The sequence below is a fragment of the Rhinolophus hipposideros genome (assembly GCF_964194185.1).
Source record: "Rhinolophus hipposideros genome assembly, chromosome: 8".
In the NCBI taxonomy this organism is placed as follows: Eukaryota; Metazoa; Chordata; class Mammalia; order Chiroptera; family Rhinolophidae; genus Rhinolophus; species Rhinolophus hipposideros.
The window spans coordinates 21,377,031-21,395,049 of NC_138054.1; the positions used below are offsets into that span (position 1 = coordinate 21,377,031).

General features: G+C 37.9%; 1 protein-coding gene across 2 annotated transcripts in view; it reads left to right on the top strand.

Annotated features, from left to right (window-relative positions):
• Positions 1–18,019, top strand: part of CDKAL1 (CDKAL1 threonylcarbamoyladenosine tRNA methylthiotransferase) — a 629,213-nt gene that overhangs the window by 370,016 nt on the left and 241,178 nt on the right. For both annotated transcript variants that reach the window (XM_081056268.1, XM_081056269.1), the window contains one exon: positions 8,347–8,513. In XM_081056268.1, coding sequence (XP_080912394.1) covers positions 8,347–8,513 — 167 coding nt within the window. The remainder of the gene's footprint in view (positions 1–8,346; positions 8,514–18,019) is intronic.

The following is an 18,019-nucleotide window of genomic DNA, read 5'->3' on the forward strand; positions in this document are numbered from 1 at the left end:
GAACAACTTATTTTAAAACACACTGACTTCATTGATTGTTTTAGCTTCTAAGTGTTTTATAAGACAAAAAATGATGGACTTTACCAATATTCATTTAATCACAGCGATTCTTTTTCATTATGTAGTAACCATGTTCATTATGTAGTAACCATTTTTTTACTTTTTTTTCACTTTTTACCTTTTATTCACCAGAAAACAACTATTTCAGATCTCTGCAACATTAGAACTGGAAAGGGCACAAGTTACAGTTACAAGATTATTTTAAGTAAACCACTTTTGGGTCAGGTGACAATTATAGTAGTTAAAAAGAGTAAAACTAATCTGAATTTTTCTATTTATCATTATATTTATTTTCTTGCTGTGGTAGGCAATTCTTGAGAGAGAGCCTATTTTTTTCTTTAATGAAGGAAGAACGACTTTTCCTCTCTCCTTTTCCTGCCTCATAAGAGGATTCTATTTTACTTATTTTTATTTGTCCTTCTTTCAGAAGTTGTAGCAGTACTTTCAACCTCTTTAAAGACTCTGAGTTTGTAGCAAATGTCGGTTTATTGGTTGTCAACTTAAATGATGCGAAGTGAGAACCTGGGGCCTAATAATAGTACTTAAGTTCTGTTGGGTGGAAAGAAGGAAGGAGAAAAGGAGAAGATATAAAAGACTGGTTCCACTTCCTTTCCCTCCAAGTGCTTCCAATTAGAAAACATAAAGGTGTTACTAGTCTCAGGTATTTTTACTTACTTCTGTTTAAATTTGTTAGTCTTGTTTCATGTATTTTAGTCAGTTATAATAAATTCCCCCCTCCAAAAAAAAGAGTGAAGGAAACTAATTTCTTTCAGAAAAACCAGGCAATTTCATGATCTGTTCATTCCTTTTTCTCATCCTTCTTAATACACCAAATCTAGTGATTTAAGAATTCTAAAACTGCATTGAATACTTATGAGCTTAAGCATGAGAGTATCTTAAAACATGGAGTTTCTGAGAGCCTTCACCAGCGAGTATAATATACATAGTGCATATGCATTGCAGATGAAAGCGGACAGGTTATCAACATGTAATTTTTGCTTTCCTACTCTGCTCTATGAGCTTGAGCCTCTTGTAGCAACTTACGTCACCAATTGTAAATCTCATCTAATTCTTCTTTTTCACCACAAACCCCTCACTCACTTTACCCCAACCACACTGACCTCTTTGTGGTTCCTTAGAAACTATAATCATGTTCATGCTTGTTCTTTGTACTCATATCCCCTCTGCTTCAAGTGCCCCTCCCTCAGATAGCTGAGCTCTGTTGCTTAGTACTTTGGTTCATTCAGGTTTCATGTCAAGGTGAGTCTTCTTCAACTATTCCCTGTAAAAAAACAATAACAGTGTCCTCTCCCAACCATTTTGTCAATCATTTCATTTATCGTGCTTTAAAAACTTTCACTAGCGCTTATTTTTACTTGACAGTGTATTATCGATCTCTTAGTTTATTGTCTCTCACAGTTGAATAAATTTCACGAGAGCAGAGACCTGGTCTCTAAGATCTAGAACAGCGTCTGGTATATAGTAATACTCAACAAATACTTGGTAGAAGAAGAATGAGTGAATGAATGGATGATATTTTATTTGTATTAGGACACCTAAACTTATACCTAATGAACCTTCCAACTGAACATAAGAATATAATAGAAAAATAGAAAACAACCTTTACTATTTAAATACTTGAAATACTAATTTATATTTAAAGTCACATTTTCCTAATTCTAACTGCAGAATTTCAGTTCTTATTTGATTTGCTGACGTTCCCTTTTGAGAAAGACCTTTAGGACTAATATTAAAATATGAGTCATACAAATATTCTATCCTTTTAAAATTTAAGTTCTATTTGTTTTTCATTCTTTAATTGAGTTCAGTGCCCCAAATAATGCAAAATCCTTTGCTCCCAAGTTTCCTTTATGCTCCAAACCATTCTATTAACTCTTTAAGTTAGTCTTGGAATCTAGATAAATTTCTATAATCACCATGATCAGCTGATAACACATCTTTTCTGAGAAAAAGGTACTGTATTGCAGGCATCCAGCTATTTCCTTTTTTCCTCTTCCTATTTCCTTTTGTATCTTTAGTGTTTGGACTGCTGGGAGTTGATTCTGTTGTGGTTTTTTAGAGACAAAATAGCATCTCTCCCCACATCTTGCTGAAACATCAGAGTCCGTTCATAGACACTGTTGTCTGTATTTCTCTAGGTGTGTTTAAAAAGCCCATATATGGAACAAAACACTCTGTGGTATTAAGTGGATATACTTAATCGGCCTCATTGAGGCTTATTGCAGATTTTGGACACTGGGGAGTCAGATGCCTTGTTTCCAGAAAATGTGTCAGCTTTTTGTGGTGTAATTTAGTTTGTTTTTAGCTTTCCATTATTTCCAGATTCTACAGAAGTATGGAAATAAACAATATTCTCTCTGATTATGACCTTTTGAAAAGAAATAAATTAAGTTGCTCATGTTTAGCAACATCATCAATTTATGCCAACAAGTTTTTTCTGTGTGTCACTATAATCACAGATGTCAGGATGCCCTGGAAATACTCTCTCTTTGTTAACTCTTGTTACTAAAGCAATATAAAAGGTATTTTTAAAGTTTAATTGTTTAATTAAATAGCTAATTTATCTATCTGCACTTACTTCTAAATAAAACATGATTTGTAGTCACTTGCTGTGCGCTCCAACATGACTGTAGAATAGTACGGAGCTTTAAGCAAGACTGCTAATCTAGTAGTGTAGAAAACTCATTGATATTTCTTTATTGGCTAATATAGAACTTAGTGCACTCCTGTACACGCTCTGTGTATATGCATGTGTATGGAACCAAAATGTATTGAATGCTTCCCAAGTGCTGTGCACCGTAATCGGTCCTAGGTGTCAGGGCTTTTTTAAAAAGATTTTTGCACCTCTGCTAGGTAGATACTTACATCCTATCAGGGGAGACAATTAAACCACTAATTATAATGCACTGTGATAACAGAATTTGCACAAAATGTTTGGGAGTACAGGAGAGCTGCATCTAAATGAGTCTGGGTGGTGAAAAAAGTTTCCTGGAAGACATATACATTATGCAAAGAGTAGAAGGCGTTTTAGATGGAGGGAACAGCATGTGCTCAAGCACAGAGGCCTGAGCTACAGAGAGTTGCACAAGGCAATACGATGGATTCAGCCTGGCTGCAGCCAAAGTGTCATCCAATGTTAAGCTGGCGAAGAGCAGTAATTGTATTGTGATTATGAGCAAGAATGTTCTTGATCTTAGAAGATATGTGCTGACTTATTTAGATTTAAAGTGCCATCATGTCTGCAAACAATTCTCAGATGGTTCAGGAAAAAACAATGTGTTTGTGGGTGTGGAAAGAGAGCGTGTCACAGATGTGACAAAATGTTATACATGAGTCTGAGTGAAACAGGAATAGGTGTTCATTGTAGTATTCGTGAAACTTTCCAGTAAATTTGGCATTATTCAAAAGAAAACATTAGAGAAAAAACCTTCAGATCACTGATAATTTTTGTTTCAAGTTTGTAAAAGTAGTAAAACGTGATATAATTGGAGAATTGGTTAATAATTTTCTTTTGTGGTGGCCTATTAATTGGGTTATCAGTGATGTAAAATTGTTATATGAAAGATAGCCTTAGTTAGTCTTCTTAGAATGCTATCTTTAATAAAATTGTCATGTAAATCCTTTTTCTATCTAACAGGATATTAACATAAACCCTTGAGTGTCTAATAATAGGATTAGAAGGGACCAAATAAGTTATATTGTCTGCTTCTCTATTTAAAGAAGAAGCTGAATAGGTAAAAGGCTGCCTATAAATATTGTTTTTTTAGAAGCATCTCCGTTGAATTTCCATGACCTTTCAAATGTTTAAACAGAGGGTCGTATTTATTTCTGAATTTTCTAAAATTATTGTTTTAAGAAGACAGAGCCTATAAAAATCTAATTAATATGCACTGTGACCCTTAAAAAAGAGCATCAGGAATCAAGAGCAGAGAATTGAATGAATATTAACTAAATGTAGCATAATGTATGCTTAATTTATATTCATAATTTATAAACATAATGTATGTTTAATTAATTTATAGTTTATTTAATTTATTTTTGACCATTGAGGAAAACGAAACCGGAAGGCTGGTATGGGATGGTGGAGGAAGAAGAGAGAATGGGATTTAGAGGAGGAAGGAAAGGCAGGGGAACAATGGAGAACAGAAGACAGGAGAATGGGAGAGAACATGTCTTCTGAGGAAGAAAGATTTAGCTGATTTTGAGGTGATTTTCTTTGTTTGGTTGATGTAGAATTTCTTGCCATCCAGTGCTCTTTAACTATTGATACCATTAATCATAGTTTACAATTTTCATATTTTTGTGATCCCTATTTTTAGAGACTCTACTTATAATGGAATAATTGAAGCAACTTATTATTGTGGAAATTTCCGTGGTGATAAAGCAAAGGCTACTAGAGAAATATCACTTCTCTGACCAGATGAAATCAATCTTCACCCATATTTTAATTTATTACAACGAAGCTCATACACAGGAAAATTATAGTGAGTCATAAATATTTGAAATTGAGTTTTGGCAAACTTTGATTTTCAAAAAAGATTTCTTTGTTGTGAGATTATTTTTTTGAGAATATTATCTTTCTTTTATTATTAACCTTTATGTCTTCTACTTTTTCCATCCTCTGTCATCTCACATCACTATGGAGCAGAGATCAGAATCTAGCTGTTGAGGTTGCTTGCTATTCAGGAAATAATAGCCGCATGTTTCAACTATAGGCTGGTCTGTAATTACTTCGGTAAAATGATAATGGATTCTAATAACTAAATTTTTCCCTTGTAAGATACATTTCATTTCTCCCTAGTATTTGCTGTTCTTTTTACCAAAATCCACACAACAAAAGGCTAGATGATCTGATGAACCTAATGTTCATTAGAAAAGTCATATAGACTGACCAATTTAAGGAAAATGAACGAAAGTCAGGTAGATGAACAATTTTAGGAAAAGTAAAATTTCACCTTGGTTGCTTGAAAAAAAAGATAATTTTTGTCTCTCAATTTTCCACCAACCACTTTTTTTTTTTTTTTTTTTGCTTTTTTTGCATGTATTTATTTTTACAGGCATGGGAGTTTTTACTGGACATTCACTGCTCTTATCTCAGTTCTTCCTGCTTGCTTCTCTTTTTCATTTCATGTATTTGTTTTTCTGATGTGTATTAATTACAGTCCACTTTATAGTGCAAACTGGGCCTATCTCACTGGGGCTGACATCGTATCCACTTCCAACCAGCCCAGTGCTCCCTTCATTTTGGTTTCTAATGCTGTGTTCTTCGATACCCACCCCCTGCACCAACGCCAGTAGGGATGTATGGGAAGTTCCCAGAGTGTCTGTCACTGGCCCTTTGCCAGCTCCTGGATAATAGCCAATCTTAGATCACAGAAGTTCAATGATGTCTCCGTATCTGTTATGAGCTGGAACTGCTGCAGGGCACATGGTAGGTAGCAGCCTAATAAAGGTCCGATGGGTAAATAAATAGATGTGCAAAGGAATATAGCTCATAACTGAAGTCCTTAAAGAATGAAGCTGTTTAGGGAAGCACTTCGGTCTGTAAGTATAGCCAATTAAGTGTGCAGATAGATGTATGCATGAGCCCCCATATCCATTAGTGATTACAGACTGCAGCCTTCAGTTTCCCTGGTGAATTCATATGCAAGCTGACCTGACAGGAACTGCTGGCACTGTGAGTAATCACAAGAATTCTCAGGGCAGAGGATGTCAGGCGTGAGGATTCCATACTTAGCTTCACCTGTAGGATGAAATCATTTTCTATATCCTAACTCTTCGAGGGATCAGCTTTCATTAGAATTCATGCTTGAAATACAGCCTTACAAAATCTGAACTTTCTCACATTGATTAAGAGCAAAATCATCTTTGACAAATGTTTGGATTGAATTGGCCAGGCACCGTTTTGCAGTCCAGGGGTTTCCCATTTTGCACGTGTTCTCTCATTTCATTGTGTCGTAAGTCAGGTTGCTATTATAGAGAGCGCTCTCGCAGCCTTCATCTTGGAGACATCAAGACCATTATTCCTGTTGTTGCTGATTTAGTATTACAGCTGCTTCCTCTTCATGTGATTTAATTTGAAGTTTCAGCCCACCAGGGGGCTATTGGTCCCCACCTATGCAGCTTTAAGAGCTGGCTGCTGTTTCTGCATGGATGTTATTTCCATTCCTATTCATGGTGATTTTTCCCCTTCTGTATTCATCTAGCAACAGCAAGGCACTGTTCCAGGAACTCGCTCTCTCTACATAAGGCGTAACATGGAACCATTTGGATGGAAAAATTATAAATTAAAATTATTCTGTTCATTTTAAAATATTCATATTGTGTTGCTCAAATGCCAGTAACTGGAAAATCACGGATAATGTCCTGTTTTTATAACCTTTTTCAGAGTGTATTAAAATCTGTTTGTGTTGTTACTTAGCCATCTCTTTTCCTGGGGTGGATTTTGTGATAAGATTTTTTTTTTTTTTAAAAAAGGTTGTATAAGTCCAGTGTCAGATGGCATATGTAATGTTAAAATAAAGATGATGCCACTAATTGCAACCCATTTTTAAAAATAAAATAATGTTTACTCCATGTGTAGAGAATATTTATAAAACTATAAGACTACAGAGGGAGACTATAAAATGGCAGACTATTTCTTTTAAGGATAAAAATTTTTTTATTAAGTGATTAAAACTAAGCAATGGTTTATTAATTTCTGGAACTGCATATTTAATTTAAATTAAGAAAACCCATATATTCATAACACTACTGACTTTCAAATACTAAAAACATCTCCAGCTTTTGAAATGGAGCTTTTTATTTTGATACCATCGATTTTCTATGCTAAGTCATTGATTTATTAATTTCAGGAAACTAAAATCCTATAATCCTATTTCTATCCCTGTATTTTCTATGTTGTATGGGTGTGGGTGAGGATGTGCGTGTTTTTGTGTGGATCGGCTACGTTTTCGATCAAGTAAATACCGTTTTTGATCAAGTAAATTATATCTCTTATACGAAAGGAAACAGTAGTGATTAGAGATCTTCGTGTATGTATTTTTTCACCTCTGTCACATGCAGTAAGGAGAGGGAAGATCTTTACTTTCTGTTTCTGTATTCTGTAAATTTTAAGTTCACATTCACATAAAAGCCATGTGTTTTATTTGTTGTCTCTCTTGGCTAGGAATATTTAAATGTATTTTTGAAATTCTTCTGTTCCATCAACTAAAGACAATTTAAAATTATAATTTTAAGACTCTTTCTAGAAACTTATACTTCTGGTTCAGGCTGTAGCCTTTCTTTGTGTACTTGGTGGGTGTGTTGAGGTTCTTCAGAAGCAACAAATCACTTTACATGAGCAAATTTCACAGGCCCATTGTACTGTTTGGTGAGTCTTGTGAATCCTTTGGCCTTTTAAAATAGGCTAATCCTTTCATTGAATATGCGTTCAGAAAGGTTCTGTGTGCCATGCAAACCTGGGTGGCTCTTGCTAACTCTGTTTTGTTCCTTTTACTTAATACTAAGTTATCTAAAAGTAGTTACTTTCGATTTTTAGAAGGAAGTTGCCATAGTCTGTAATAATTGAAGACAGGATTCTTTGTAACAACAATAGCAACGAAACATGCATACATTTTCCTAAGGTCTGATTGATGGAAAATTGGATGCAAGCTGTCAGTAAACAGGTTTTCCAACACAAATACTTAGTTTACACAGCAACCAACTTCTTGAATGCAGCCATACCATGCATTCTATTCTTAATTGAAAAAAGACGACAAATTAGAATAGTTACTACAGGAGAAATGGATACCTCATTATTAATGATTTGTGAGTTGAATCTTAACTACACTTGACATTTTTCCTTGGGTTGGTGACAGACTGATTAGTGAGTTAACTGCTGATAGCACCTATTCTGTAGAGTGACTGTGCAGTTCCTGGGCTTATGGTGTTCAATAAAATAGGCATTCTGTGTGATGGGCCTGAAGCTTTAGTCTTGATCAAAGTGCTTTGGAGGAAGCACGGTTGAACTGATTGGCGATGAATGTTAATCAGTCCGTAGGACGCACTGATAATTTACAGCATGGTTGTAACTCTCTGGTGTTCATAAAATGAACTTAATAACCCAGTGCCACCATGGGATAAGCTGCTTTTTTCCCTGCAATTGAATACCCAGACTGCCTGCATAATAACAGTGAGAAATACTGCATTAAAAAGGGTGAGCAGCTGTATGATGAAGGAAACAGCTCTGCAACAGATTTGTTAATTATCTCCTTTGATTCACAGAGGGTGTGTGTGAGATATGGTTGACCAGTGAAGACACAGGGGCTTATGGCAGAGATATTGGCACCGATCTCCCCGCACTACTGTGGAAACTGGTGGAAGTGATTCCTGAGGGAGCAATGCTGAGGCTTGGCATGACAAATCCACCCTATATTTTAGAGCATCTGGAGGTAAGGAAAAGCACCCCATTTCTATGCTGACGCAGACAAGAACCAATCCAGACAATGTGGCAACCTCAGCATCGGCACATGAGCTTCATTTAAAACCACTTTCACATTTTTAATTTTTTTTTTTTTTGTGGTCCCATGTTACCAAGAATGAATTGAGAATTCCAAATTCCCTTCTTTGTCAATCTGCACATCTTGTTTTTGCTTCTTCACCATTAATTAATGCTGCCATCTTGTCACAGTTCTTTGTTTCTTCTTTGCAGCCCTTCAGTTTTCCATTGCATAAATTTGCCGTAATTCCTCCTTGTATAGCCCTTATCTAGGTCAGGGCTGCTAATATGTTGCATTAATTTTGCAACCAACAGTGAACATCACATTATCTATTGTATGATTATTAGTCCTGTCTGCAGGGATACTGGGCTGTAAGTATGAGGATGTTTTAAATTTCATCCCTTTGTCCAGAGATAGTTAGGAGTGAGTAGATTCAAAGAGACACAAAGTTGGGTATTCTTCCATTTATTCTCTTGTGATCACTGCGAAAAAAGCAATTGTAATAATGTGAGATCCTTGGTTTCAGTTTAATGTCTTGCATGGATCAGGATGCTTACCTTCAAGTAGCCTACCACTGAACTAGAGAAATAGGTATGTGTACAGGTGACTGTGGTACCCGATGACAAATGCCACAATAAATATGAGGGAAGACTATAAACGGGGAGCAACCATTTAAATGATTCTAGCACATGCTAGGATCCATGATTGTTATTTGGGAAATAAAATAATATATAAAATATAGAAAATAAAATAATTATATTAGGCCCATATTTATGGAGAGGAAATTTAGTAAGTGCTGTTGGAAAGTCATATGCAAAGTATATGAACGAGTCACTTATATTTTTAATCAGTTGTGTCCTTTGCAGTTAGTTTTTTGCAGAAAAATAACATCCTAAAAATTTAGAAGCAAGTATAGTTGCTATAATTTAATGCAGAAATGCAAATGAATATTCAAAGACTTAAAAAATTGTTTCTGTTGATTTGATTTGAGGCCTATACTTGTTCAGTGTGTTGCTGAAAAGCTTTCCTAATATCAGCAACGCATTTAAAAAATTCTGGAAACAGTTGATAGCAATCTGATTGTTAATTATAAATATATGATGAAGCAATTTAGCGATTTCAGTTTTGTTAGTCATGTTTTCCTAGCCAAATCTTTTAGTAAAGCTATACAATTTATATGTTAACTTTGGTACTTTGGGCAGTGTAGGACAATTATTATTTGCTATTTAAAAATAAGTTGCAGGTGTGTCAGTTTTTACATACTTTTTAACTCAGCACTTGAGAAAGCAAGTGATTATTTGTAAAAATCAACTATGCTAAGAGCTATAGCAGTCTTGCTATATTTACAGTCGGTGTGAGACATACATTATGAAGACCAGATGAGCTAGATGTGTGATGGGTAGGAAGAGCAGTAAGTCCTACCAATAGACAGTCAGTAAACAATTTTGTCAGGGATCGAGGGAACCACGGTAGCCAGAGTCAGAGAAGTTCAGGTAGGGAGTTAACACGAGGTAATAAATTGTGTGCTGGCTCTGAGGAGACTAACCAAATATGTGGTGGAATAAATTCATCACTTCAATTAATTACAAGATTGCATAAACTAATACCGCATTTATGGCAAATCCTAATACTCAGCACCTAAAGTAGTATTAGTTGTTGACTTCTGAATAGATGCTCCAGGAGCGTGTCTAAAAAAATCAACAGAAGATGATAAATATAGCTTTATATTTTACCTGGAAAAACATCAGATGTTTAGTTCATAGACTGTGGTCAGAATGATAAGTTCTGATTGTCATGACACTACCATTTTTACATTCTTGCTGTAAGATATTTATAATGTTGGCCTTTCCTTCTACATTGTCATTTTTCTGAGTCAAGGATGTTGTCATATCCATCTCTGGACCTACCCCACCCAGGAACGGCTCAATAAATAGTGAATGAAAGAATGAATAAAGGAAGAGCCTTCTTCATAAAATAAATTGTAGAGCCCACTCTACACAAGGTGTGAAAATTAAGTTGGCAAACTCATTGCAACGCTGTTGCTAACCTTTTTTTAATATCAGAGGGATTATTCATTATGAATTTGTACCAACTGGACAAACAGTTAACCAAGTTTACTATATGGAAGTGCTGAAAAGACTGTGAGAAAAAGTTAGACGACCTGAACTTTTGGCCAGCAATTCATGGCTCTTGCATCACGACAATGTACAATGTGAGACAGTGCTCACAAGGCACTGTCTGTGAGGGAGTTTTTAGCCAGCAAACAAATAACTGTATTGAAACACCCTCCCTAATCACCAGCTGGCCTCCAATGACTTCTTTATTTACCTGAAGATAAAGGAAATATTGAAAGGAAGACATTTTGATGACATTCAGGACATCACAGTTAATATGATGACAGCTCTGATGGCCATTCCAGAAAAAGAGTTCCAAAATTTCTTTGAAGGGTGGACTAAGCACTGGCATCGGTACATAGCCTCTCAAGGGGAGTACTTCAAAGGTGACCGTAGTGATGTTGAGCAATGAGATATGTAGCACATTTTCTAGGATGAGTTCTCAAACTCAGTTGTCAGACCTCGTCCAGCCTTTGAAGTCTTAACATTCTGGCCAGAAGAGGCAGCAGAAGATGACAAAGTAAAGGAGCTTCAAGGGTGCGAGTTTGTCTAAAGAAAGCCACTCTTTCTTATGCACTTCCTAAACAGGGAGTATTTCAGTCCTTCTGTGTCACACCGAAGGAGAAAGCAGTCCAAAGGAAACAGATGAAAATGAAACAAGCAGAGGTGTGCAAGAGTGAAAGACCCACACTATTCAGAAGTAAGGGCTTGGAAATTTTTCCTTTGTTGCTTTGACTAAACCTTTACCCCACGGAAGTTCTCATTCTCCTTTGAGTGGAAGAGCCCAGAGTTTTCAGTGTTCCACAAACACATCCTTATGTAACAGGCCAGGTAACTGATTTCCAGAGGCTTTCCAGTGTGAAAAGGGATGTTGGGGAAGGGAGCCCAGACCTGGTAAGCCTCGGCCCGTGCTCACCAATACATTATTTCCCCATTTTCCTCCTGCTAAGCTTGGACCACTCTACAGAAATTACTTGACTTATCTAAAGAGTGCTGAAGAGAGTTCACCAATAAGAAGAAAAGAGCAGAAAACAGGAAAACAGAAAAATAAATAACCACAGTGAATGACAGGAACGATACAAGGAACCCACTCTTGAAATAACTACTCCGGTGCTTTAATACTCTTACAGCGACAGTTCCTTGAGAATTATATTGGTGGTATCCAACCTTCTTGGAAGATGCTTCATGGTACAGACTTTAATTATAGAGCACTTCACTGGGCAGTTCTCCTTCTTTGTTCTGTTAACTTCACATTCACCTGACTCCTGAGATTTTTTTTAAAAACCCTTTTGCCAGCTTATTTTATTTTATTTTTTTATCGAGCAGTTTAAAGGGGCAATCATTTAAAGGAAAATACCAAAGTTTCTATCATTATTTAAAAGTATGGGGTTGAAAAATAGATCTGTTGATAATACAGTTTATTAAATCTCCGTAGGTACAGAAGATACTTATTACAGTTAACATAGATGCACTTTGAAGGTATTATCAAGAATCTAGCATTATGTGGGGAACATTATATAGAAGATATTGAGTAAATGCGTAGTGAATAAAAGGAAAGAAGGGAGAATTCTTAATCCCTAACAGGCAGGAAAGTAGATGGAACATCGACAAACACTGTTTTTAACATATCACACGGCATTAAACAATATGGGATTCATTTTAAATGACGACATAACTGAGCAGGTGATATCTCAAGCATTTATATATGAAAAACCCTGAAACTGAAGAAACATAATAATGAGCTAATGTAATATTAAATTTGGATGTGAACTAGAAACAAGAGGTAAAGTAATAGATTAAAAAATATTTTACCTCATTTTAAAGTCTGTGATGCCTCTCCATTCCTCATAGGCTAAAGATAAGCTCTTTAGCATGACATACATGTTCTTAAGATGCTTCTTCCATTACGTCTGTTCTCTTCCTTTAGTACCCTGATGATGCCTCCTGTATGGCCTGTGTTGTTTGTTTGTTAATTTGTTTGTTTTTACCATTTTGGACTCCTGGAATTTTTACTTGAACTTTTTCTCATTCCGTACTTACCACATGATGGCAGTCGGTAATAATGAGTTAATCAGATACTAATATTTGCTACTATGTGTGTTGACTAAAATAATGCCCCTTTTGTGGCAAATAAGAGCTATGTTCCCTGTGTGTTTGCTTTCCTATTGCTATCACTAAGGTAATAATCCTGTCATCTTCTTCCTTCATGAAACTCTGACCTTATAGAAAGTGGAGTGGCTTGTGAATTTGATTACTCTTCAAACTACACCGCTTAGTTTTGTCCTCCTACTTGTTGGTAGCCCACAGCTAAGACATTAATTCAGACTGAACATGTTCCATGTGAACCCAACAAGCTGTGATGAGGCCAGTGACAGTGACACAGTGGCTACTCTAACTGAGCTGCAGAAGTCACTGGTAACCTTTGTCAGGACTGCGTCATCATCATCATCATCGTAATTATAATATCAGTGCAATTTATTGAGTGCTTATTATTTTCAAGAAACCACGCTGATTGCTCTACACACAATATATCTTTCCGGTCTTATCGTAAGCTAACTATATAGATACTGTTATCCTCATTGTGTTGATGCAGAAGCCAGGTCTTAGAAAGGTTTCCTAACTGGCCAAATTGCTTAACTAGTTAGCAGCTGAACTAGTTTTTAACCTTGTCTGGCTAAAATGCTTCCTACTATCCCCCATCTTCCATGAAGCCTTCTCAGGTGCTCCCAGATTCCTTCCTTGCTTTTTTACTCTGTCCGAGATATCTCTGCAACACTCAGTGCACTGAACCACAATTATTTATTTACATGTAAATCTAATAAAACTGTTTTCATCTTGAGGGAGACGCTGTCTTATTCATCTTTGCATTTCAGTGCCTGTGATAACACGCACTTTATAAATGTGTATTGAATGACGTGAGAGCTCTAAGTTTAGCTGTTTCTGACTGCGTATCATATACATTGAAGGATCTTCATATCAGTGCTGAGCATCGAGTTTGGAAGAGTTTGTAGGTGGTTTTAACATGTGTTTCTCATTTGAGTCATAGTTCTGTGAAGATACACTGGATGGTGGGGGAAAATCCACCTAAGGGATGTCTTTTATTGATTTGCTCTACTAAAATATAGTGAAGATAGTATCTTTAGGACTACCCACCGCAATTGAGCTCATTGTATGGTTATTGAATATGTAGATTATCTAGGTTCTGAGCTTCTTTCTTCTTCCTACTTTTTCGCCTTCACTGCTTTTTATAATCTCCATTAGAGAAGTCAGCAGTGAATGGTCAAGGAGGGGAAGTTAAAATCAGGTAGCTTGTCTTGTTTTTAGTTTTGTGTGTTAGGTTGGCTGGTAGGGAAAAGATAATAAAGCTGTTAAAACAGTAAGGGATATGAGAAGTATCTGTGGATTTTATTTATCTAAGCTATTCTTGCTCTCTCTGTGCTATGAATAATTAAAAATAAATGTTTTCTCCCTTTAAGATTTCTGTATGTCTTAAAATCACATCAGAATTTTAGTGTGTCATGTTCAGCCTGGTCTAGAGAGGCAAGTTGATTAATCTGGAGTGCAAATACTTGTTATTAAGGATTTTTCCTTCAAATAATGAATAAAGCAAATTATTTTTAAATTTATATTACTCTGTAAAATATTGCTGGACAATATTGACACTAATTGTCATGCTGGGTGTCACGTGGGGTCTCAGCTCCCGCTCCCCACATAAGAACACAGGATATGGTGAGGCCAAAAAGCAATACCCAGGGAGCCACAGATAGGGGAGTCATACCACTATATTCTCGCTGGTGGCTGGGTTGGAGACACAGGAAGCACGAGCCTGCTGTCCGCTTCTCTGCCAACCAACCAACCCCACTTGCTAGCTGCAATCCACTGTGCTAACCAATCCACTCTTGGTAGCTCAGCCACCATCTTCTTGCTGGCCCCCATTTTTCCTGCTAGCGTAGCCACAGCAGTTATATCAGTGACCAATGGCTCACTGGTTACAGCTGACGTCCAACTAGCCACAGCTGATGTCCACCCAATCACAGTTGATGGCCATTTTTACTACCTGAGCCAGCACCTTTCTATGTGAGGCCGAGAGCCTGGAAACTGCACTCCTAGCTCTGTCCCCACACTCCACCCCTACAGGGTTTCGCCTCACAAGTTACACGACAAGCGTCTTCGCGAGGGGCCCTGTGTGAGGAGCCTGGAAGTGAATGCAATATCCTGGACACAGCCAGGCTCTCTGGGCACAGCCAGGGTTTCTCAGGGTACCATCAGTCTTTCTGGCCACAGCCAGACTCCCTGGGCTTCCTAGGGTACTGCCAGACTTCCTGGGCTTCTTAGGGTACCACCAGTCTCCCCGGGCACAGCCAGAGCTCTCAGAGCACTGCCACACTCTCTGGGCACAGCCAGACCACCTGGACACAGCCAGGGTTTCTCAGGGCACTACCACTCTCTCTGGGCACAGCCAGACTTCCTGGGCTCAGCTAGGGTTCTCACATATTCTAGACAGCGGCCAGTTGAGACACAAAAGCAAACATCTGCCAGTTCCACTACATGGTGGTAGGTTCCCAAGCAAACAGTCAAGCGGTCCATTAAATTAGGGATAGAAGGCAATTCCCCATAGTCCATAGTCATTCTCCTGGGCTGTTCTGGGGGTGAGGGATGACCTTGACCTCACCCTCAGCCCCCACGGAGGACTCAGGAAGCGTTTCCTCCTGGGACTACAAGTCCTGCATCTGGCTGCCACAGCAAGAACTTCCCAGCCCACAGGGCTGCAATGACCTTTGCTTTCTCTGACTTGTGCTGATTGGGGAACCATCCACGTCTTCCCACCCCTCTACGGGGGTCCAGCTCTCTGGCAGCTGCTCCTCCTGGTCTTCCTGAGACTGAGTGTTCATACGCACAAACTGTTCTACCGCCTTTCGGAGAGCTTTGGCCGGCACCGTACCCTGCTCGCTGCGCCATGTGTCATGCTGCACCTGCGCCATGCCAGGTGTCATGCTGGGTCTCAGCTCCCACTCCCCACATAAAGCCAAAAAGGAACACCCACGGAGCCATAGATAGGGGAGTCATACCACTATATGCTCGCTAGTGGCTGGGCTGGAGACACAGGAAGCAGAAGCCACACAATCCACAACCTGCTGTCCGATTCTCTGCCAATCAACCAACCCCACTTACTAGCTGCAATCCGCCGTGCTAACTGCAATCCACACTTGCTAGCTCAGCCACCATCTTCTTGCTAGCCCCCATTTTCTGCTAGCGTAGCCACGGCAGTTTGGCTCACTGATTACAGCTGATGGCCAGCTAGCCACAGCGGATGGCCATCCAATCATAATTGATGGCCATTTACTACCCGAGTGAGCACCATTCCATGGGAGGGCGAGAGCCTGGAAACTGCACTCCTGGCTCTGTCCCCACACTAATATTCACATTGATATGACACTGCATTTTATTTAGCTTGAATGAAAATGTATAGTTTTTTATAAGATTTGTGTTTAGTATGTTCATATTATATACATTATATATGTTATATTATGTAAGGCTAATCATAAATAGTGATATTTTAAATGTTATATCTGTTTGGGGTTGAGCAATCTTACAATCACTACAACAAATCAGTTTCCCACGACGCTTGATTTATGCATATTTACTTCTTGTTAAAATGACCTTATATTCTAACCTAAGTGCATATTTAACAAAATTAATTTATCTGGTAAAAAACCATAGCTATCTGTCAAGAATTTTTACCACATGGTAATTTATGAACATTAATAGCATGTTTGGCTTGGCAAACTTGAAAATGCCTCATAGTTCCAAATAAGAACAAACTCCATCCCTGCTGTGCTTATGTTTCATCAAAGCCATACAGAATATCTAAACTGAAGTCAACAGTTCACATAGGGTCTTTACTTTTTTTTTTCCTTAAGGCTGATACTTTCCAACATAGTAAAAAAATACGCAAATAGATTTTGTGGTGTTGTATGCAAAATATTTTCCCCCTTTGATGCATAGAAAGATGTGCTAGATGATTTTGAGCAAGGAAATGGAAAGGAAAAGTTCTTTATTTCTGCTATCCACATGTAGCTTTTGGGACATATCAGTGTGTAGTTTGAGCTTATGATTGGCACCCAGTTTCTTGTTGATTATAATCATCAGCACTTTATTTCATTCTTAACCCGGCATTTGTGAATAGATTTAAAGAGGTCAGTGAAACCTCTGAAACTGAAAACCAAAGTTCGTGCCTATCTGAAAATTTAGGGGTGGAAAACCTTCACCAAATATTAAAAGGATTTATACCCGTAATAAAAAGTTTATCAGGCTTTACTGGGAGCCTAATGCTGAGAGCTGGGAGCAGCCCTTCTGAGAGTGAACATCCAATGACTTGACTATTTCTGATAAAAGATGCAGTTGAAATGCTGCTTCCGCTAGGCATGATTGCAGCCTCCACCCTATGTTCCAACTCTGCAGCCTGTTCATCCCTGTGGTCCTCACTTGTTGCCTTGTTCAGGCTTCAGCCCCTAACTGCAGCCCGGCCCAAGAAGCCTAAGCTTTTTTTGAACTCAGCAATCCCTCAGAAAAATTTGCATGGCTTGTTGCTTCCTATTACTGAGCCTCAGTTTGGAATAGTCATTCATTCAGTCTGGGTGATGAAGCCTCATGATTACACGCAGGCCAGAGGACCCAGAAAAGAAATGCATTCCTAAATAGATGCGATCTCAACAGACTACTCTTTGTTGCTACCCTCGCAGACACAGACTCAGTTTCATCAGGAAGCTTGTTTTATTCTTATCACCCAAGTATGTTTTCAGGGAAAATGAACTGTTTTATGGATGGATGTTTCACATCTTGATAATATTGGGCACCTCTGTCTTCCTGGGGAGAACAATGGGAAATGCCTTATTTAAGAATTTTATTTATGTGGCCAGCAGTAATTCACACAGAGACCTACCCTGTGGGCTTCACTGCTGTTCCCAGTTCCAGTTTCTAAATGACCAGATAGCATGTGTGGGAGTCTAGACTCAATGTAAGAATGTAAATGGTGAAATCATTTTTGGTTATCATAAAATGCTTTAATCTACTTTGTGGTAAAAACTATTTGAACTTCTCAACCACTAATATCATTTTCTTCTCTTGCCATTGGCATACGTGTAAGTTATTGAATACTCATAAAATCCAGTGACATATGGATATTTAGTCCCCAAAGAGAGGATCATTTTTCTGAGAGGAAAGGAACATAGGGATAAAGTGCATGTCAAGATGATGCATGAAAAGGACTCTGCAAAGCCTTTATAGAGAAACTGATGTCATAGTTAAGTATCTGGAACCGTGTGTGTGTATTAAAGTGGAACA